The following is a 24,335-nucleotide window of genomic DNA, read 5'->3' on the forward strand; positions in this document are numbered from 1 at the left end:
TAAGTGAAGCAATGTAATTTATTTGACATTATACCAGACACGGGTGCTCCAGATCCAGACTTGACCTTAAAAACAATTTAAAATCCTGGATTTGCTGTATTGGAGGTATCAGTTACCCGTCTGAGAGCCAAATGTGTCAGTATTACAGCCACTGAAACAGAAAACTAAGTACAGGACAAGTCAAGCTAGCAAGCACCATCAGTCCATTTCAGCTGTGAACTCGCTTCCAGTTTTGGGGTGCTGGAAGAAATGACAAGGCTGTTGGACAACTTCACAAGTATTTCAGTATAAAGCAGCTCTCAGTTACTCATGTCAGTGTCTAACTACACAAACTGGGGAATATGGACCTTTTTTTTTCTCTGAATTAGTATCAGGCTAAGACCTGCAGGAGAGGGACTGAGGAGCGCTCCCTCTCCCTCACCCCCTTAAAGAATGAGGTACCACAGAACGACACAGCTCCTGATGACAGTAAAATGAAACAAAAAACCCAAACAACATCTCACACCATAAAACTGTGCAGCACTATCCCAGCTGGTAGAGCCTGCCCAGAAACCTGCAAAACCTGCCCAGGGATAAACATGCACCTGAAGATGGGACGCAGATTTGAAACAGTACTACAACCAGCTCCACAGCAAACTCACTGCTCATTACTTCAGCTGTGCAGCTGCTGCCTTCAAACTGCTTTACTCCATTTAACAAACGTGGACAAATGCCAAAAAAGTGAAGTTTGTACTGGTAGTAAATCCATAGTCATCATCTCTCCTAGATTCTTCCACAGCTGAACAACAGGGCAGTGTCATTAGCCACCAGGCTGTCACCTCCCTGTGCATGAACCAACTGCAGTTTGAAGTACGTAGTTTAAAATGTGATGACATGAACATAAGCGGTGCATGAAAATCCAGAGAGAACTTTTCCTCTGTGAGTTACCGGCTTTGTTTCTTCAGATGCAGCCTTTGAAAGGAGACAAGTGGTGGTGCAGCTGTACATGTAGTTCTCAGGCCATCACGTGAGGCAGTCCTCGTTGAAGTAACACATGCTTCCATTACACAACTTCTATTTACACAATTTTCTTCTTCAAAATTTTCTAATGTGCACCTTGAAAATGATCATCCCTTTCGCTCTTGTTACTGACATGGAGGCAGTAGACCCTATAATCTTAAAACAATCAGAATTGCCAGAAATAAAATGAAAACTGTTTTCAGGGAAACGTGCATTTATTGTTAAGCATTCCCAGTGAAAAATCAACATCTTTTAAAATGTGTGTTTATTTAAAAAATCATTTGTGTACAAAAGTGTTTGTGTAGTTTTTATTTTCAAGACAAAAAATACTGATGCTGCATTCCAGCCTCCCCACCCCCGTTCCTCCTCCACAGGAAGGCTGATGCTCAGGAACCAACCTTCTGCAGTATTTATTGGTAAATACTCATTTACTAGAAAAGTCAGAATTTAGGATGGAAAAGGTAAGTGAAAAGCAGGACTCTTCAGCAGTTGACATCAGCATTCCTATGATGGCAGCCTTCTTCAGACACTGCACCAGAGCAGCAGCAGGTGCTGCACTTCGTACACCACACAAGCACAGCACTGTCACAGTACAGTTCCTCGTCTGTCGAGCCATGGATCTGAACTTACACTATCGATGAAGGGCTCAGCACCATGAGTGATCCTGGAGCCAGTTTGATGCCTACAAAGCAGGTAACAGCACAGATCGAACATCACAGCACAGTACAGGGCAAATGATTTGCAAGGGTTTGTCCAGTGAGAACAAATCCAAAGTCAGGTTGCTGCCAACAGAGCACTGCAGCTGGAATAACCAAGCCAGAAGCCAAATGCATTGACGACAGTTGGTCTTGTGAGTCCAATGATGAATCAGCTGATGACACAAACACCACAAGCAGGAAGAGCTACCTACATCATTCACAGATAGGTTTGGAACAGATCAGAAAACTAGCAAGAAAGAAGTAATTGCCCCTTTGCCTAGCCCTAGGAGAAAGCTGTGCCTGGAAAACGAGGATGGTAACACTGAAAACATCTATTTGGTCTTCCCAGAAGAGGCTTTAGGCACCCACAAGCATCTTGACTTTCATGCTTTAGTTCTGTGACGCAACAGACGCTGATGAAATGCACTTTTGCTACCTCTTGTTGAGCCAGCTGCTCATCAAAACCATACAAAACTAAGCACCTGGTCACAAATCAGTGCCCCCCACTCATCAACTCCATCAACAAAACCGAGCAGGAGAGGACAACTCATCTTCTCATTGCTCATCAGCATTTAAGTAAAAGCAATTTTTTTGCTAAATAATTTAAGGTTTTCCACTTCAGGCAAGCCTCCAAGTCTAAGCCAGCTTTTGGTGGTTATTCAGAAGGGAACAAGGGACATGCACAGCTGACTTCCCCTGTGCTAAAAATGGAACTTCCTGACACAGTGCATGACCAATGCAGTAAACAAGAATTCGTGCTTGAATCTGTGTTTTGATTTGCCCCCGCTCCCCTTCTCCCTTCCCCAATGACACAAGCAATCCATAAGCTCTGAAGTGCCTAGTCTGAGTCACAGCTGTTAGGCTTAAATTTGCATAGTTTAAATGTTTCTGTTACCCACACCATCTAATGCAGATCTGGTGTTACAAGGTAAGATTCTTTCTGGCTATTTAATTCCTCCTTTCAGACAACAACGAAAAAAGTTTCTATATTCCTTATGTCAGTGTTCCAGTACCAATTTACATGGAAAACAGCTGAATACAGTGATAATTAGAAAAAAAACTAAGACATATTCATACACCAATAGTACTTAATTGCTCATAAATACTACCGAACCAATTATAGTCAAGGCCCCATGTACTCTGTTGCAAGCTTCAAACAAAATAATCAAGTTTGGAGTATGCAGAATGCACTAAATGACACATCTTTCCAGGATATGTTTCTGAGGTTTTTTTTGTCTCCAAAATGCACCAATTTGTCACACTGAGAACACAGCTTGTTCACAGAAGGAATGGGAGGAAGCTGTGAATTTGGCAAGGGGGTGGAATACAGTCAGGGCTTTTGGTACTCATGGGAAAATGGAGGCTTTTGGCAACAGGAAAGAGCATTTCTCTACCTCTGAACAAAGCTGTACTTTGCTCTTGGAGGAACTGGGTAATATGGATAAACCTTTTTGCTGGTTGCATGTTAAAACATTCAGCAGTGAAATCCAAAGAATGCTCTGACAATCCGTGTTATTACCAATACCTTATTTAGAAAAATGGGGCCATTTGGACTTCAAAATGACTGTTTCAAGCCATCTTCTGGCACAATAGAGGAAGACAATGCATGGTTTCTTTGTACTTAGCCACTGTACCCATGTTTCATGTCTTGTTGCAAGGAGTGGTAAATGTGCAGCCTGAGTCCACAGCTGGAGTGGGCTGCACAGCAACTCCACGTCTGTGAATGCACAGGGCCCTGAATATAGCGATGTTCAGCGACACAGAAAACAGAACTACCATTTGTATGTACAATGTCTCACAAGGATAAGCTGAACACTAACAGCAAAATTCCTAGGGCTCAGCCCCAGCTGCAGTTAAACTAACCTCGTACAACATTATCCCTATATTCAACTCTGATAATTACCAAGAATACAAAAACATTCCTTATAAAGGAGTGACATGTCAAAATTCAGAGGGACGTCAGACCAATGATGTCTCCTTAATGCTGGGTCATGCTTCCTTCCCAGCTCAATTCTTGAGAAGGTTCCTTCCTGCCAGCACCTGAGCTAGCATTAAGCTACCAAGCACACTGATGGAGAGCAAAACCCAGAATCCAACATTTATACATAAGGGGGAAGGGGAAGACAAGTGTTTTGCAGTAGAGAAGAAAATGAGGTAACTTCGTGAGAGAAGTAAAACTTAACAGGGCATTCTTTCAGAGGTGACCATGCTCACTTAAGAACCTCTGTTTTGCCTCTCCCCCTTTCCCTGGCTTCCTTTATCACTTCACATACTGTTGGAGAAGCCTGCTGTTCTTAGGAGACTGGTCTTATCAAAAGACATGCTCAGAAGCCCATAACTGAGTAGTTTTATGTCCCCGACAATGATTTCCAAGTTCTTTCTTTTGATAAATAGCAGCGAAGAACAAGGGAAAGTAGTCAGCAATTTGTATTTACCACCAGGGTAAAAAAAAAAAAAAGGTGTTGATGTAATCAATAAGTTCTTAGCCTGTATAACAGAAAAGACAGCAACTTGAGATTAACACAAGTAGCATTTTGCCAGTTTCCTACCGTCCCTGGTTTTCACCTAGCAAACCAGCTGAACAGTAGCAGCTTCTTGTTAAAAAAATAAATAAATATACGGAAAGTCAAAACAACTCATTTCCTTTGGCATCATTGCAAATGATTTACACTAACTCAAGAAAACCCAAGAAAACTGATCACTGACTACACCTTAAAAAGCAGTAAGTATAAAGACTATGCAAATGCATTTAGTATTGCACTGATATGAGTTCAAAGTATTTACTGTCTGTGCCCTGTTTTAAGTTTGGACACATCAGACAGAGCAGTACAGGGAACATCCCAGAACTAGCCAGGTCTCGACAGCTCTGTTTTCTGGTTCTGTTCCCCACTACTATGCTCCAGGTATTTAACAGATACCATAATGTTCCTGATTTCATCTAGTATGAGTTATAAACAGACTATGAAGTACAAAACTATTTCTATTTGTACTTCATAGCTCTAGAAAAACCCCAAGCAGGCATATATTTCCCCACCCTATTAATCCACAGCTAGGAGGAAAAAAAACCCAGAACAAAATACAAGAGTCATAGAAAAGATGACTGATACAGTACTCCATTATCCACAATCCCCACTCTCTAGTCTCAGGATTTCTCTGAACTTCCTTGTCAGATATACTCTCAAAAGTTAGCATCATATTCACAAAGACATTACAGCTCTCTTTAAATAGATGTACTAGTGTTTGAAGTTGCAAGACTAATAATATTCAAGCTTTTGCACTCAGGATGAAATGTCATTTTAATACAAATAAAAAGACTGACTGTATGTACAAGCCAAGGTAAGATTTCAGTTCTCATTTATCAGAAACATCAATCCAAAAAAAAGCTAAATTGAGAACACACTTCTACTTCTATGTGCATTTGAAGTATGTACAGTAAAAACACCAACACAGCCTCCATGTGTTAACCAGAGAAAAATGCAAGCAAGGATGAATTTTAAAGTACCTGGTAAGCAATCCTTAAACTGAAGCCCAAAATAAAGCTAGAAAACTGCTGCAAAAAACAGCTGATTGCATCATATCAAGTACTCAAAAAAATTTTTTTTCATTCTCAGTACACTGGAGAATCAGCTTTGTCTTCCTTCAATCTGCGTGAAATCATATTATCCAGAATGTACTGAAGAACATTTTACAGCTATTTAAAACAAAAAAAGGAAATGAAACCAGCTCCATCTTTTTGTGCTGTATCGAGGCATACTCCTTACATGATTGTGTAGAAAACATGATGCATGAAAATCACTACTGGTAATTCAAAATATATATTTTTAAAGGGGAGCCTAGACTACTGCAATGGCACACATAATACCCACAGATGATGAAACATAATCAACAGTATGATGTAAGGGAGAGGAGAATCAGGTTTCCCAATTAATAAGCTAGAAAGAAAATGGTTCTGAATAGGTCACCATTTGGAACTTTGGGTAAGTCTTGAAAGTCTGTCAGGAAAAAAATTACAAAAGCAATTGAGTATTTCAATGGTGCTCTCTTCAGCGACCCTACCTAATATGTCTATTAAGTACAAGCATGCAAATATAGGTCAATCCACAGGCACATAGGATCCATGTTAAAAACAGTAAGATAACTGTGATGAGTGGCACCAACAATTTTGATGACTAACACTCAAAATGTTGCTTTCTGAATTACTAAATCAAAATCCTGAAGCAAGTTCCTGCTAGTCTTTGTCACACTGCTAAACACTAAAGTAGGCATGGTTTTCCCCCATTATCTTAGCTGAGCTCAAAGAATTTTTACAATATTTAGTAAGAAAAAAAATTAAAGTATTTCCCCTTTTTAAATTTACACAGACGTTTAATTAGCTTTATTTACAGAGCGCTTTTTTTCAGTCTCCAATAGTGCCTAGATAGCATCATCAGGCAAGAGTGCCAGTTTTGAAAGAATCTATATAGAATCCTAGGAATAACAGATGGTGATGCTCCTCCAGAAGGGGCAAGCTGGACTACAGAAGCAGCTCTCTCTATATGGCTCAGTTACTCAGGAGTAATTCTGTTGCAGTCTCTACATCCCATGATTTTGAAGACAAGGCCACTATTACTGCATTCTGCAATGAGAAAACAAAAGCAATAATATTTTCAGTGTGTGAGCCTGCAGCTCCAGAAGGTGGAATGAAAAGTTCACAGATTAATCAAAACACATTAGTTTACCATTTCTTAAATACCAAATAATAATTTATAGAAAAATTGTTTCAAAAAGACAGGGGTAGCTCACAAGATTTATCTGTAACGTAGTATTTTAAAACTCCAATTCTTAAAAATAATAAGCAAAATAGAACAATTAGACCTACACAATATCATGGAAGTAGCAAATCTACTTTAGTAGATTCTGATGCTATTGATGACTTCCTGTATTTATACACATATACTTGGCCTGCCCTTAGCGAAAAATACTTTAAGTTATTTATACTTACCCTATCAAAGCCCATAGCACAAAGGTTTTCTATTTTTTTGGTGTATTCTGGACTAGAAACTGGTGCTCCAGCATACACATGTGCCCAAAGTCGAGCTGTCTGTTTAAACATTTCTGGATTTTGTTTGTACTACACAAAAGAGAGAGGGGGGGAAAAGGTGAAAGTTAAATCTCAGCAATCCAACCACACAGCAAGACAATATGGCAAACTGCAATCCATCATTCTTCCTACAATATCTTCCACAGTGTTTCATACTGATCATGCTGCTACTTTTAAAGTAAATTTAGAGGTGAGGATTACACAAAGAGTAATCGTATGCAAGCATTTGATATAATGAGTTTGTCTTCAGGTTAAATTTTGCACTATGGGTATTTGATGTGTACAACCAGGTACTGCTCTCAATTGCACTGACCCAAGCAAAGTAGCTGTATTTAGCACAGCTGCTGAAAATTTATATTCAATGTGACAGAGTACAAATTATCCCTACGTTAACATCTCTTGAACATGGTACTGTGTACTACTCTAATGCATTTCTCTAATCACTAAAAAAATATATGGTTTTACGCACTGCAAGTAGGTCTGCAGTTTTTCAGTCTGGACTAACATTCTACTAGCAAGCTTCTTCCTGAGAACGAGGATCTTGATCACACAGGTGACAGAAGAAGGGCTGAAAAACGGGTGAGCAAGTGCAAAAAGCAAGGAAGCTGCAACTCTTCATGCAAGCTATTATTTACCAGAAAAAGAAGTCATGCCAGTATGTAACTATATTATTTAGACCAATCTTGTCACTAACTAGTTTTCCAATAAACAACAGACTGGACCACATCACAGAGAATTTTTAGTGTGTGCCAAGAACTCAACTGCCAAGAAAGTGGGTCATCTGTCATAAACTGTACTCAGAAAAGTTAAATAATTTTCCCATTTTAACAACTTTGGTATGCAGTATCAAGTTTTTTGTCTTAAAAAAAAAATCCCTCTTCCCTTAAATCATCACTTTAATAAAACAAGGTATTAGCAAATATGTTTTTCAAATATTTAGGTACATTTTAAGGACAGAAACATGGCTGCTTATCATTCTTAGACATTTCATTCATACATGAAAATAATAATTAGATCTATAAAGCATGGTAAAATGCTGTACATTTCATTTTGCCTCTCCTACAACAACCCACACCAACTACACTGCTTTGCATGCCTTGCCCACTTCCCTCTAATTCTGATCGACATGTCATAATTTGTGTATTTACTATCTGGTGGCATTAATGGCACTAAAACAAACATGGGAGGCACTCTATTGTTGGAAATAAATCACTGTTTTGAATACAGTGGTCTGTAATAAATTTCTTTTGGTGTAATGACTAAAAAAGAGGAAGGAGTAAGGTAAACACCAGTAGCATACTGAAGTAGTATTTTCTTCTGCTCGTAAGAGGTCTTCCCCCAATTAATTTTAAAAATATTTTTGAGAACACTGCCAAGCCTAGAAAGGAACTAGCTTTCTAGTCCAAAGGATTAGTCATAATTGCATTTTACTCAGAACTAGGTTTCAGTGCTCTATTAATAGAATTCCTTTACTTGGTTATCTGTAAATAATCCTGAATTTTCTCACTGAATTGAGAAAAGCCTAAAGGCAACTTTTGCTGATGTTTTGGTATCAGGAATCTGAGGCAGCTCATGTTGCTGTACTGAAAAAAACCCAGCAACCAGAGCAACTAGTACACCAGACAGCTGGTGTCTGAAAATACTGCTCTTACTCAAACAGGAGCTCTCCCTGGGATTCAGCTCAAGAGCTTGTACGACATTGCCATTTACCCGGAAAACACACAGTTTAGTGACATAGCGCAAGTGTGGAGAATAATTCATTCCTTGTGAATTTTTGTTTTGGAAAACGCAATCAACCCCAAACAAAGTAAAAGAGACCCCAACACCAAATAAACACATGAAGGAAACAGGTGTTTACCAACATATCTCTCAAAACCATTATAATCACTTCCTACTTACACATGCCCGTAACTCAAGGCCAAACCCCAGTGTAGTTTTCATGCAGATATTTGCAGGAAAACAGGGTAAACGGAATCCTCTCCACATCAGCCATGCCACAGTCCCACAGTCACACTGGACACACCCCCACAAACACCTGAGGGGCAGCCTGGAAAATTGCTCTTTGGAATCTAGAAAGTTTCATGAAGTTTTTTGTCTGAGAAAAAACTCTTACCAGCTCAAGTGCTTCTCCTGTTGTGATTCCCACACAAAATTCTACCATCAGAGCCAGAACAGGAAACACTACCTTTGTTCTTTGTGAAAAAGGATATAGCGGGTTTTTTTAATGAAGAGGGAGTGTGACAGCAAGGGCATACATCCAGAAAAAAAACAGTGCAGGGACATGCCTTGTGGCCTTTCTGGCCTTTACAACACTTCTCCCTGGGCAGAACAATTCAGCCTGACAGAACTGTTCATGGACATTTATTCAGAGCAGCCTTACTGCAGAATCCCACAAGCAAGCCTTCTGAACTTACTGAGTAGAGTGGTAGCACACAGCTCTCATGCACCCAGCAGTGCAATGGACTACCTCTAATCTCTACGTTTCCCCCAAATCCCGACAGGTCTGAAAAATGTTTATCTATCATCCTGCACTGAGTTTTAGAGGAAGGAGTGCACACCTTGTCACCCTATCCTGGAGGGTTCTGACTTACAGAAGACACAGGTGAGATAGAAGGTTCTTCCAGCATCAACTTGCTTTGCTCTTCTTTTACTGAAATACACCCTGACTGCCAGTCAGTGGGGAAGCCAGGCTGCCTCTCTCTCTCACCCCAGAGTAGAAAGGAGAACACACACATACTTGGGACCTTGTTCAGAATTGCCAGAGGAATGACTGTTTCTATCCTTCATCAACAATTTAAACAGAATCACGGCAGTCCAGGTATGGCCTAAGATCCAACTGACATTTATTTATTGGTATTAAAAGTTATCACTAATGTCTGAAAGGTAACAAACCTTGTTGACCAGAAAATTTTACTGATAGCAATTCAACCAGTGATTAAAACAGTTATCCCCAAGTTATTACTCATAATATTTTGACATTAAACAAATACAGTGCTCAACAATATTCATATTAATCCAGAAGAGGAGCTTCACACCAAGCCAAATACAACTAACACCACTAAGTTAAAACTCATTTTAAACCAACAGCATATTGCTTTTCTTATACTGGAAGCCTTAGATTTTAAAAGGCAAGGTATACTGGAATTCATTTTACTATGCTGTTATCTCCTGATATTTCTCACAAGGTGATATAAATAAAGGACAAAACCTTCTGACACTGTAGAGTAACTAATACTCAGTCTAGAATTCAAAAAGAGCACAAAACACTGTAGCAGCTCACATTTACTATATGCAATTTTATGATGAATTGTTTAAAATCTTTTATCTCCTGTAAGCCTTGGGACCTCACCTGAGTCAACAAAGATTACAGAAGTGCTTAAAAATCACAGTCAACTGAGTATCTTACCTGGTTTGCCACTACTGCATCTTGTGGATCATCTGGTTCTGCAGCTGCCAACAATGCTTGCAGTGATAACAACACTGTTCTTAGAGTCATTGCTGCTGCCCTGAAATTGAAAATTTAAAAAAATCCTTTACCATATCCCATGTCTGTATTCACCCTTGTGGCTGTACTACTATCATAGAAGATATAGGATCGTGTACAGATTGTAAGTCCAAGAAACATAATTTTAAACTGCTGCAGCTTATAGTTATCAAAATACTGCTTTGTATATATATTTAAATAAGGTTTTATACATGGACTTTCCTATCAACAGTGCTTTATGAAGTTTTTGAAAAGTACCTTGACCTACACATTTCACCATGCCCACTTAATGTAATTCATTTCATCTGGGGAAAAAAAAAAAAACAACGCAAAAACCAACGCCGAAATGTCATTCTCCCTCACTGCCGGTAGCAGCACCTCGTCCTGGGGCGGGGCGGGGCCGCCAGGCTGGGGATGCTCCCTCTGCCGGCACTCCTCGTGCAGGAGCAGTGACCTACATTTTAAACGTGTAACAGGTAAGGAACTCTACATATTAGATCTCTTTGCACCAGTTCTAGTATGACATTTTTCAACAAATTTGAAGCATTTACATAGTTAATTACTACAACAATACTAAAATGGTTAGGCTAATTATGGAATGTGCTATCAAAATACTTCCTTGGCTTCCTCTCACTACAACCTGACACGACTGTCGGCAGCCAGAAACATTCTGTAGTCACAATGGTCCTGTAAAGTCACTCTTTGCCCCTGTGAAAGAACCCTGTTGAAGGTAGCACAGTTCTGGAGTTGGAACTTCTAAGGTTTTAGGTTCTTATCATTTATCCTGATCTCCAAGTGTATTTAGAATAAGACACTTCAAATAATTTAGTAAGGGAAAATCCAGTATGCTCAGAGAAGTCAATAAACCCTCAAAAGCAACTGTATGAAATTATTACACACCAGAAGTGTGGAAAGTTGTAACACTTACACAGTTTCATTAGATTTTAATCATAAATAAAACCTCTGATCTACCATTTCAGTTGGCGTACACTGGAAACCAAGTAAGAACCCCACAGACTCTGAGAAAGTTGAGTATTTCTGATTTGAAGAGTTAACTGGACTCTTAAATCATTGTGGCAATGGCACAGACGTTCAAACCAATACATAGATCTGTTTACTCTGCTTAAGAACTAGTAGCAAGGTGAGTGGGGAAAATGAAACATTTTAGATTTGAACAAAGTGATTATGCCACATGAATGCCAGAGCGAAGTTGTGAAACACAGACATCCAATTTCTTACAAACAAAGCTCAATTTTCCATCAACAGAAAACAGTTTCTTTTTTTCAGAAGGTTGCAAATAAATGTAAAGAGTTTGTTAGAATAGGTGGGGAACAGTTTGACCTGATACCGTTTGATCCAGCTACAAAGGAAACAGTGTGCAAGTCCCTTTCCAGGCTTAGGATTCAGAAATGTATGTATTTTCCAGCACTGAGTCACTGTATTAAGGTACTCGAGCAGTGTGTACCAATGAACAAAGAACAGGTGCTGGTAAAATGTCAGAGGTACACTTGTGGCACCCAAATATTATGTTCCTAGATGCTTACATTCACAGCTTTCTTGCTGTGTCACTAACGATTCAAACGTGCCATTCTCCCCTAATTGTTTCTAATTCTAGAAGATTTTTCTCAGTAACTTATTTTTTAGCTTGATAATTATTGCTGAGCTTTTGCAGCACAGTGTTCTACATCAAACTGCAAGTGAGAAACATCCCAAATGACAGAGATTTTAATTAGCACATAGTGTCTCATTCCAACTGCCACACTGGCTTGAAGTCCCTTAAGCTGAACTTCGTAGACTTAAATCTTAAAAAAAAATCCTTATGCTTTTAAATCTGAGTTCTGAAAAATCACAAAACCATCACAACATAAAATTCTCCTCTTCCAAATCTATTCCTCAGTAATTTTCTTTTCTTTACATGTACCTGATGCTATTTTGCTCTTATAATTTCCTTGGGCTTGTAATCTCTACTGGTTTATACTATCTCGAAATTAACCTATTTAATGTACACATTGATGACATAATTCACAGTCTCATCTGCTAGTATTACTGGAATGTAATGCAACATATTTACTATTCCAGCATTCAGGTGTCATGGGACACTAAGTCTTTCAGGCCTTACTATGTTCAAATGGATTTAATAATTTTTATTTTTATGCAGTGAATTTCAGGTACTATAATATCTACCACACCCACTATAAAATCTAAAGTCTTTTTTCCCAGTTAAGTAATTTTATTATGTTAGTTACTGTAGTTTTAAAGACAGACTTCCCATGAAATATCTATCAACAATAACTAATGTTATAGTTATTTTCTCCAAATAAAAGCTGTTCTGCCCTTTCCTTCGCAGAAATCCTTCTACTTTAGATACATCTGAAAATGTAGACAAGATGACATAAAAAGGATTGCAGCCTCTTGTGCCACTTTTACATGCAATTTACTTCCACTTCCACTGTACCTTCTAGGAGTATAAAATACACTTTGGGGAGCAGGGGGCATCGCTAAGAACCAAAGGTGCCATGGACACCAGCTGTCTCCAGCTGTCTCTGCCTTTCAAGACTGCCAGGTCCTTTCAATCCCTGTTCATCTGTTATATTTGTAGATTTTTATACAAAGCATACTGGCACTTCTCACAGTCCAATTTCAAAATAACAATAAAAAGCAACAACTTATCCATTTAGATATACAGATGACTATATGATCAGAGAATTTAAACTCTGAAATTGTAAGTTTCAGACAAGATTGGTTTAGCTACATTTGTAAAAAGGCTTAAAAATGTAGCTTACAACTTATTTTCAAGTCTCATATCTCAAAACAGCTTTCCCATCTCATGCATCATAAGACAGTTTTTATTGGACATAAACATTGAAAGAAGTATCCTTAAATCATAAAAGAAAATGCATTACAGCTTCAGTTGCTGTTCCTATAAAACAAAAGAAGAAATTAAAACTTTGTGATTAATGGTAAAGAAAAACTGACATATTTTGTGTAACTACCATACAACCATCTAAAATCTTCTACATTTAGAACACCAATTAGCTTTCCTGATCAAAGAAAGTAAAAAAAGCTTATTATTTTCTACATAGCTTAGTCGAATTTTTCAGATATATATTAAGATTCACAGAAGAAACTGAAGGGACAGCTAAAAATAGATTCTGATTTCCCATGAACTTAAAAGCTCTTCTTTTTTTCCTTCTCCCAAAGAAGTGTTACCTTCTTTTGGGAGAACACAGTGAATGGAAATGACTGCCTAGAATTGTATTTACAGATACCAGTAGGGCAGGACCTGTTCCTCATCAGCAAAAAGCAAAAACAATTCCGATCATCAATTCTTCAAGAAAATCTATACTGATAGTCCCACAAAGCTAAAAATCCCAACACACACACATAAACACACACACACACACATCCCCTCCCCAACATCTTCACAAACTGGAGAAGAATGTCCAGGGGAAGAAAAAAAAAAAAAAGCAAGCTGTATTTTCCTTAAAACGAATTTCCAGTGCAAAGATACAGGTCTTCTGAATTTTCCAACGTACCTTGAAGGTTTATTGATCCAGAATAGAACCCTGAAAAAATTAGGTATTTCCAACTCTTCTTACATTTGAAGTTTACTTCCAGGTGTGGATGGATTTATGTGCAACAGCTCATGGAGTTCAAGCAATTCTCTTTGGTAACTCAAGTGAGCTGCATGGCTGCATTTTACGTTTGTTCTCTCCTCCTTGCCAAAGGCAAGGTTTTGTATCACTCCTGACAGACTTCGGTCTGATCTGTTCTTAACCAAAGCCTTAGAAGGCTCTTGGAAATTTTACTTCAGTTTTTCACCATACTTGATATTCTGCACACTGAGATGGCTTCCCAATCTTTCACTGTACATTGTTTTTGCTTAGACCATTATTCTTGTGTACTTCACTCTGGATTTTTCCTATAGTTCCCATCTTTCTTGTACAACAACTCTCTAAGCGGGTACACTACTTCAATGAAAACCTGACCAATCACCAGGAACAAGCAGCCAGCTTGTAGAATGAATTTTAAAGGTAAAATTTCCTATTTGCCTTTGTCCCATGACATTACTGGATCCTGTTTGCTCCTAAAGCTTACAATAACCCTTGATTCCCACTCCCATCCCAAAATGTTGCTTAGCTATCATGCAAGCTTGCAGGTTTGCCATCTGCAAAACGGGAGCAGGCCACTATCATGCCCCAGTGAGCTGCAGAGAGCTCCCTACAGGGGCACTGTCCCCTCAGAGAATTTGAAACTAAAAGCTTCCACTCCGGAAATCCAAACCAAAAGCTTGGCTTTCTATTGGCATTGCATTTGCTAAACCACAAGGAAAATCTGGATTGAAACAGAACAAAGAGAGCTGATACACATTTTGTTCACTTACACATTTTTCCTCTTTTTTTAGATAATATCTTAGGGCATTTCCATTAAAAAAGAGCACCCCTAGTTTGGGTGACTATAGTGTTAACATTAAAAGGCACAGCAAGCCAGCTGTACCCAGCATGCCTGAGGAAAGAAATCTCTTTTACCTTCTGATGGGCTGAGAGAGTCCTAAGAGGATTACAAAACACTGCCAGGTTTTATTTTTCTTCTTCAGTTTTAAAGGTGAACTAATTCTCCATTTAGGAAGTTTTTACTTATGTTCTTTACATTCTTCTCTAGGAAACAATCTCTTTCATTATTCTAAGAGGTAACCCAGCAGAATGCTGGGAACAGCTGCAGCCAGCAGACTGCTACTCTACTCTGTCAACCAAACATGGCTACAGGAACTTTTTTTCCAAATAATCTGCAGTATTTGTTCCATTTGTGAAATAAATAAGCTTGTCAATCCAAGCAAAAATCTCTGGCACCTTGTTCCAATGGCTTATGGAATCTGGAAGGAAATTAATAAGGCCTTTGAGTGGAAGCCTGTTGCATATTTACAGGACAAATACAAGACCGGGCACGCATCAGAGAAAATTTTTAAAAAAGCATAATAAGGAAAGCTTTCACACAGCACAGAGGGGAAAGCCTGCTTGCTGAAGGGATCCCTCAAACCATGTTAATATTCTCTGCATTTTTCTCAAAGCTTTAAGAAGCTTCAGTGCTCCTCAAACACCCTGAACAAAATCCAGCAGTTCTGGGTGCCCAGGAAGATGATTACAAGCTGGCTGCTGCTTATTTATCTATTAAAATTGTATTATCTCTTATAATGATTTCTGCATCCCAACTAAAACTGAAGCATGAATCCTCCAGTAGAGTCACTACAACAAAAAATTATTTATTATTGACTGTTGAAACCACAAAAGCCAAGAGATTTTTTTGTAGCCATATACACAGCCACGACACATTCACTTAATAATCTCTGCTCAAGGGATTTATGCGGAACAGCTTTCAAGTAATTTAGTTCTCAGATTTCAATGAACTGTGTTAGATACATTGTATATTTAAGATTAAAACCTTGAGACCGAGTACTAGTCTGGAAGATAAATACAGGCTATAGTAAGCAAAACCACATAATGAAAATTATGTCAGATAAGCATAAACAGTATTCCTTTTACAAAATCATACCCCTATTTTAATTCTACCAGCAAACAGTTGCTGTTTTGCAAACAAACTGGCATAACAGGTACTTAAAAATCTAAACATTAAGAAAATCCACAGCTGCAAAGAATTTCAGCATCAAGCATGCAATGTGGAAAAAGAATTGCATTAAACTCATTAAAAATAACTTAAAGACATTACTTTGCAAACTGATAAAACCTCCTGCCAATATGCAGAGTATCATCTCAACTATGCTCATTGGAACAGAAAATCATTATCAGAGGATGGGAGAGTAGGGAAGAGACTTTTTAAAACTATACAAACTATTAAATTCTTTTAATAATATTAGTATCTAGCATCTATAAATGAGAATTTTATCAGCTTATTAATTCTTTCAGAAATCCTGCTAAGGCCCATAGGCCAAACTTCTCCAGTCCTTTAATTCTCAAACCTCACTGAAAAACAGATATGCAGTGAAATTTGAGACTTATATTAAAACACAGCAACAAGAGGAGCATTGAAAGCCAGTGAAGTGGCACTTCAAAAACAGATCTTGTTGCTATAAGATTTGACAAGAGGCATTGTGGAACTAAATACATTTTCTAGAATACTCTACAGGAGTATTTCAGAATTGCATTTGTCCAATTTACCTTTGAATGCTTGATAAAACAATGTAAAGATTAAATTATTAATCAGGGGGGTGTATTGCTTATTTTTTGTTTGTTTCTTTTCTAATGAAGCTATTTTGTTCAAACCACTTTTCAACCTAGACATACAGAAAACTTAAATATGGCGGTGTGTGGTAGTACATCCTCCCCCTGGCTCCCTCCTTAGGCCAACTATGGTCTCAGGAATGCTTGTTAGGTCTCGGCCTGGATTAATGGCATCTGGACAGTTAGGTTCCCTTCAGCTTATCAAAAACACTATCTGCTCCCAGAACTTCTGTTGTCTCACAAGCCCTTGTTTTCCAATAAATAGCTTTCCTTCTTGTGTCTGAACAACAGACCAAGTGGAATAGTACTTTTGTTGTTGGACTTTTCAAAGAATATTCCAGTAACTACCAACTCATCCTTGTGGCCAGGATGGAAATTTACTGATGATTTAAGTTAGTCATCTTGTGACCCTATCTATGAACAGTGGTACTGAGACCCTTTGAGCTCTCCACAGCAGGCTGTGACCAGCATTTCCTTGAATGGGATGACTCTCAGATCCAGCAAACTCTCAATTTAGTGAGACTCTGAGCATTGTGATGGAAAGCCTATGATGCCTGGGCTAATACCCTCACCATTCCTGAATGCTTAATCCTTTGCCCACTGAGAAGATCCAAAGGCATCTGCAAGTATTTCACTGAACTCGAGAGTAATTTTTCTCAAGTGTAACTTTGTACCTTTTTCTTTTTGTCTGTGTGCACACATATTATGAATGATGCCACTTCAGATTTAACCTGGTCTAGTGAAAAGTGTCCCTCTCCATGGCAGGGAGGTTGGAACTAAATGATCTTTAGGGTCTCTTCCAACCCAAACCATTCTATGATTATATGATGTGGGCATTTCTTAATTAACTAAAGCTGCATATATTGAAGAACAATAAACAACTTGTTTAAACAATATTAACCATTCATTAACCATTGCTTAGTGAGTTTTAGGAAGCTACTCAGGAAAAAACCAGTCTTATCTATCACAATACAGAAATGCTTCAAAGTAAGCAACAGAGGCAGCTGTAAGTCTGTTCTTATCAAAGGATCAGAGGCTTTGATAAGCACTTCAACAACGCTCAAGTGATTTTCATTTACCATTCTATGATTTGAAAAGAAACAAAACTTACAAATAGCACCACTAGAAAATGAAGGGATCACACTACATTAAGAATCATCTGAAGAGGGATTAATAGTATATAGGAAATCTCCCCATGTCACCACCAGGTTCTGTGAAATTCTCTCCTTAGTGCTTCCAAATGAAGACAGAGTTTCAAAGGAAGACTTTAAAACTATACAACTGGAATAATACTGGTGCTTCTTGTGTGAGCTGGTTTAAATATACAGAAGCCAAATTCTTGTTCCAATACTCCTATTTCATATACATCTTGGCAAAGGAAGATATTAGTGTTTGAGTTTTTTTCATCAAGCAGAAATAACAGAAATAAGACACAGATCAAATTATCTGTGCTAGACATAACTCAAAGATTACAGGAACACAGGTCAACTCTTCTTTCCTGTCCTTCCTTCTCAAATATCAAAGGTTTAGACTAAAAACCCCAAAAGTACATAAATTAAGTAGAAGCTCATGACTTTTTTAGGTTTTTGTTGCCTTTTGATACTTACTGACAACCTCATGCCAATTCACTAATCTGCTTCAGAGCGTGACCTCTCAGGAGACTGTACTTGGACAGTGTCTTGGGGTGACTTTATGATGTGTATCCCTATCACTGCTCCATGCCCAGAAAAATCAATCCTGTGCCTTTCTGTGCCTTTAAACTGAATCCGATGGAGTTCTCTTTAACTAAAATCCAAGCTGTGCTACACCATGATAGACAGTTAAAAAGTCATTAATCTCCAATAAAACCAGAGGGTGGTATGAATACTTAGAGGCAGGTACAAAAGGGCACTGGCTTTACTGATAAGAAAAACTATACCAGGTACTATGGCATGCATATTGGAAGATTCTATTGCCTGAAAGAACATCAAGTATTCTCAGATGGTAAGAAAAAATATGCCATTCCAGAAGTTAGACAAGAACCTATCATCATTATAATTTCATTAATTTACACTATCGTGTGCCAGATGATTTCTATAATCTTGTACATCTGCAAAAGATGAATACACTGGATGTATCACCTGCAAGACTCCAGCAATCTTCTCTAAAATTTCTGTTTCAAACCCAACTGATGTCTGCTTGGCCAACAGCACTCCTGACAAAGTTGTTGACTTCACAAGTATTTGAAGTTTGTATGGATTAGATACTGGTATGATCTGCTGGGCAATTACAGTCCTATTCTTTTGGGGCAGACATGGAGGAAAATAACCATCTGTATTAGGTATCACGTCTATCACACAACTGTTACACACAATCTTCAAACCACATGAAATCAATTACTTTGAAAAACGAACAATGAGTGCAGCTGTTAGTTTGGACGCAAGTCTATTCCACAGATTTTCACTATTAAAACTTCTGCAGTAACATTAACTGATCAAAGGAAGCAATAGGTAGTATTTGTTAACAGAAAAGAACTAAAATAAAAAATTAACTTATGCAAAAACACCCAAAATGTCAACAATGAAATGTTCATCCTAGTGCAAAAATTTTTGGAAGAGCTCTCTGTGTATATAATATGTACTTAGTGCTTTCCAAAATGATCACCCAAGCATTTCATTTGCATATTTGCACCTCAGAATACCTCAAAATGTGTGCTTTAAGGACATCTCAAATTATAAGCACAAGGTTAAAAGCAAGGTGAGCTGTTGTCTCCTATCCAGGACACCAGTATACTTGATTTTGCACATTTAAACCCACATGGAATCTTACCATTGATCTTTCAGAATATCCAAACAAATGGCCCCAGTGACTGAGCTAATATTAGGATGCCATATTTTGGTGATAAACCGCACCTAAAAAACAAGACAATTTTTAAAAACAAAAACAGCAATTAAAAGCAGTATACTAAGTAAACATTTTAAATCCACCATTTTAAATAATATTATGAAGAAATACTGATTTAGAAAATGTAATACTAAAAATGGAAGTAAGATGTGATACTGCTTATTTCAGGAGGCTTGAAGTTTGTAAGGCTGTTTGTTAGAGCCTTGCCTTACTCAGAACAGGCAACTGCCTATTCCAGCTCCCCAAACTCATCCCTAACTGCTTTTTCACATGTCATGTGTTTACATCCCTGCATGACACAAAGCTACTTAGAAATATCCTCCAGCAGTACAAGTATTTTGACAAGTAGACGGTCAAATACAGACCTAAAACTTCCAACATTATTAAAAGTGGGCTTTCTAGCTTTCACAAAGTTAAACAAAGTCCTGAACTCTTAACATAGGAATTGGATATCACTCACTGTTGAGCTAAATGGTTGGCTACAGAAGCATTATAAAAATTTCTGTGCTGGATGCTATTACTTCTACAGCCATCCTGTCTCACTACCCCATATACAGAAAGCTGTTCACCAACCCAAAACTTAACTAGATTACTATTATTTATCTTTGCTATTGAAAGGATCTAGTCCCAGCATTCACTCATTGATCATGTCCATATTTCACACTAAAGTGTATGCACGCTCACAAAGCATTACTAATTTCAGGTTTTGGTGGTTTGGGTTTCCCAGGTTTTTTTAGACACTAAGAAAGGTAAAAGCAGCATTTTCTCTTAAAGGTCTTGGAGACCAAAGCTGTCCTCGGAAAGGACATACATGCCTTTGGAAATTCCCCCTTCATTTTCTTCAAACCCCTGATTTCAGATTGCACCTTAACTGCTTTCGAGTGATTTCGACCTGTCTGTTTCTCATCTCCTCCTCACCCCAAACTCCTGAAAAACATTTTATGTATAGCACAGATCTTTCAACTTTTGCCCCTGACCTGCAAGCAAATCAGTGAAGAGAACACATTATCTGTCAGGCACCACAGCAACAGACTGTACATACAGGGCTAAAATAAAATCAGTGCAATCCTGGTGTCTAAATAGGCAAGACCAGAACAGTTCTGCTTTCCTGGACAAAAATAAGCTATCATGTCAGCTGAGACACTTATTAACTACCTAAACTCTACAAATCACTTGGAAAATGTAAAAAGCAATGTAAATACTAGATAATTTCTCACAGTGAATGACTGCTAACAATGGCTGTCAAAGCACATACTGTACAAGCTAAAGAAATCTTTCAGATGAAAGGCAGGGCCAGACACAAGCAGAAGATCTTCCAATTCAAGACTCCAGAACAAGCGGTACTATGCTACAGTGCACTGAGTTTCTAACAGCTGCCTATGAACTCCGGAAATGAAGACCAACCACTAAGCCCTAAAGCAGCAACTAAATCATGGTATACAGACCCATCTTTCAGTGTCTGCAACCTGCTTCAGCTCTTTTTTTAGCTCCCACCAGAACACGTGCAGATTAAAGAACTGAGACCAACAGACATTTCATTAAGATTTTCTGAGTCTTTTGCTCCAACCTCAAGGAAGTAATTAAAAGAACCTATGAGCTACTGGCACCTCTCTCTTCCTCCTCTTCCCCAGTTACATATCAGGGTGAAAATAATAAGGATCTAGGACATGTTCTTGGTTCAAAGACATCTTTCAGACAAACAGAAAACTAATCAAGAAGTTGAGTCAGACAACTGAGGTGTCTACTGATTCATAAGCCACCGAAGAGTGGACTAAAGCAGGGCACAGGAATGTACAGCTGCCACTGCACATGACTAGGGAGAACATTATTCAGAGTGGAATCTCAAATCTGAAGTTCTAGAAAGATGCAGTAAAGTTAAAAGGTCAGTAAGTTGTGAAAAACATATGAGTGACTTTACCACAGCCATCTCTTATCCATGTGCATGTTATCTAGTCCTTCAACAGAGTTGCAGAAAGACTTATATTTCTCTGCTGTTTCTTCGAGACACACTGTACATGCCACTGTTTAATTATGACTAGAAAGTTGGTAGGTTAGATTCAAGAACCTTTTAAGCATAACTTACGGAGCTCAAGAAATTAAAAGAACCAATAACTACCTATTATGACATTTCTTCAACAATGCTGACAGGAAGGGAAGACAGCTGTAATCTCTACATCATTTAAAACTACGTGGAAACTGTATTTATCTGGTCAAAAAGATATTACATTAGGGTCATTAATAATACCCAAGCTTCTCTCAGGATTTGACAGTTTGTACTTCTAGGAACAATCAGAGTATACTTCTGACTAGATACAGCTTTGCATCCTGCTTTATTTCTACCTAAAGATAATAGTTCCAATCCTTGTCTAGAAGAGAATTAAAAAAAAAATAAATAAGAAGAGACTACACATGCGAACAAGTAAATAAGAATACTCAAACCCAACTTGTTAGCCAAACTGTATTTTCCAAAAATATGCATTTGCAGTACCTTAGGAGGATTAAATGGATACGTTTCTGGGATTTTTATCTCTAGCTGATACCTTCCACCTGCAAAAGACAAGAACAAGCTGGAAATTAAACCAAAAGAAAACTAGTCAAGTTTAGTCTTTCATGACACTAAAGCTTACACATCTAAATGGACAGATTTTCAAGTAATTCAAATTTACCCAGAAATATTAGTTAGGGGATACATTTAGATTTCATCTATTTCATATATAAATGCATATAAAGTCAGTTAGTAAAGCTGTGTTTGCTTATGCAAATCAATATCTATACTTCTTAGGTATATTTAATGTGTACATTCTCATTCCCAATCTTATAATTTCCATGCTTTATTTTAGTAAAATATACCAAAATATGAACCAAACATCTTCCAAACAGATGAAAAAAGAGGCCACAGGAATATTCAGGCTGAACATAGGATATTACATTATTTTGACTTTTTTCTGATACCTCATGACAAATTTTCTTCAAATTACACAATTTAAATTACCTGTTATTTTATTTTAAACTTTCTGGAATTCAAATATATTCAAGTAACTCTTTAAGAAAAGCTCCCAGACTTTGGGAATAAAACAATAAAGGAGGCACCAGTGTAACTTTTATTATGTTCTACATCACTGCCTCAAGTAGTTACTTCTGTTCCAATTCTGCAAACAATTGACACACCAGTACCATTAATATAATATGAAGGACCAGAGCATACAATAAAGGATAATATGAGCTTGGCAGACAGAACCCCTCCTACTGCCCAGTTTTAAACATTTCTCAGGTTTATCTCTTTGTCACAGTATCATTCCCTATCCTATTTCCATTATAGTTCTGTTAACATTCAAGTTCACTACCAATACTTAGGTCTTCTGGAGCAATCTCAAACTATCTCTGCCTGCCCAGTGAAGGCCATTTGCCAGGCAACAGTTCAATGACAAAAAGAACGGGGTATAAAAAAACATATGCACCAAATTAGACATTCAGTTTTTATAAAAGCTGAAAGCATTTATCCTCGCAATTTTTTTCTTCAACCTGCTGCTTTTCTTTCAGAAACCTTTTCCCTCTGTCAGCATACTGTGTGACAATTTATACATTTTCTTGAATCAAAGCTGAAGTATTTGCAATCTATTTTCTTTGAGATTTCCAGAGCAATTTACTCTGCAAATCAGGCTACACAAAACCAACTCTCAAGTAGTTACAATACTGGCACCAAGATGCACAGGGGGAAAAAGCCTCAAAGCAATCCTCTCCGCAGTTACAGTATGTGGCATCTCTTTATCTGTGCCAAAAAGCACATTAGTAGCTACTAAGAGCTCTCACTTTTGAAATGTAATTCAGTCTAATACACTCCACCTGAAACTAGTTAGTATCAGTTTGCTATTTTACACTATTGTCTACAGCTGTTTTTTTCTCACTTTACAGTAATTTGAGAAGTTTTAACAGAAAATACTATATAAGAAAGGCAAATAAATCCAAAATTATAATAGTCAATGTCTAAATTGATTGCTTGTCTACTTACAGGACAGCACAGGAGAAAGAGTTTAGAAGACACATACATCAATAAGAGATCTTAAAGAAGTTTCTTTCTCCTTTTCTCTAAATTGAAGCATAATTCAGTAACTGTTTTTAAGAAATGAAACAGCTACACCGTGCCTGGATTACAAAAATTAATCAGTCCTTCTATGATTTTACTGCCACACCATTTTGTAAGGTAATACGAAATGTATGCTTAGGTATTACCATTTCTTTTGCTTACCACAAACTATTACAGTCTTCTGCCTAGCAGAATATTCAGCCAGCAATATTTTTCACCAGAGACTGATGAGCTTGTAGTATTATTTATATAGTATTGTTTCACACTGAAGTTTGCGGTTAAAAGTATAGGCTTAAAGATGTAACCTAAACAAATCTGTAATTTTCTTAATACTACATTTAAAATGCAAATGACTAATATATTGACTTCTGCATACGAACATTTCTGCAATTTTTAAAGAGTATGCATATGTATGGCTTTTTTGTAGCTATTTAATGCTTGAAACTGAATTAAACAGTAATGGCAGAATACTCCTTCTGTAGTCCTACTGGAACAGGTCTCACAAGAGTTAGAGCAATTTTTAGCTATTTCCCTTGAAGAAATACCCTATTATAAATTTTGGAGTTACTGTGCCTCACATGCAAGCTTGGGTTAAAATTAACAACAATATTATACAGGCTTTAAAAAAAAAAAAAAAATCCAAACCCACAAAACCCCAACCTATCTACTGAGAAGCTCTTGAATCAAGTAAAACCCAGCAGCCATTATCAAGTCTCTCAAAGGTTCTCTCTCCAAACACATTTTAACATGGGATGTAAACGCGTTTCAATAAAGTTGTGTCTTGCAATATTCTGATAATTGATCAATATGAGTTGACACTACTAGAAGAAAAATAAAAGCTGTAAATTTTGCCAATAGACGGCATTCTCCC

The 24,335-nt window shown here is 37.7% G+C and overlaps 1 protein-coding gene across 1 annotated transcript in view; it reads right to left on the reverse strand.

Annotated features, from left to right (window-relative positions):
• UBE2K (ubiquitin conjugating enzyme E2 K) overlaps positions 1–24,335 on the reverse strand; it is a 44,681-nt gene continuing 20,346 nt past the window's right edge. Inside the window, exons 3-7 of the mRNA XM_069014247.1 lie at positions 21,869–21,927; positions 19,306–19,388; positions 10,184–10,283; positions 6,679–6,807; positions 1–6,312 (exon numbers count right to left, since the gene is read on the reverse strand). Of these exons, the coding sequence (XP_068870348.1) occupies positions 6,238–6,312; positions 6,679–6,807; positions 10,184–10,283; positions 19,306–19,388; positions 21,869–21,927 (446 nt within the window). The 3' untranslated portion in view covers positions 1–6,237. The remainder of the gene's footprint in view (positions 6,313–6,678; positions 6,808–10,183; positions 10,284–19,305; positions 19,389–21,868; positions 21,928–24,335) is intronic.

Source organism: Aphelocoma coerulescens, chromosome 4 (assembly GCF_041296385.1).
Source record: "Aphelocoma coerulescens isolate FSJ_1873_10779 chromosome 4, UR_Acoe_1.0, whole genome shotgun sequence".
Taxonomy (NCBI): domain Eukaryota; kingdom Metazoa; phylum Chordata; class Aves; order Passeriformes; family Corvidae; genus Aphelocoma; species Aphelocoma coerulescens.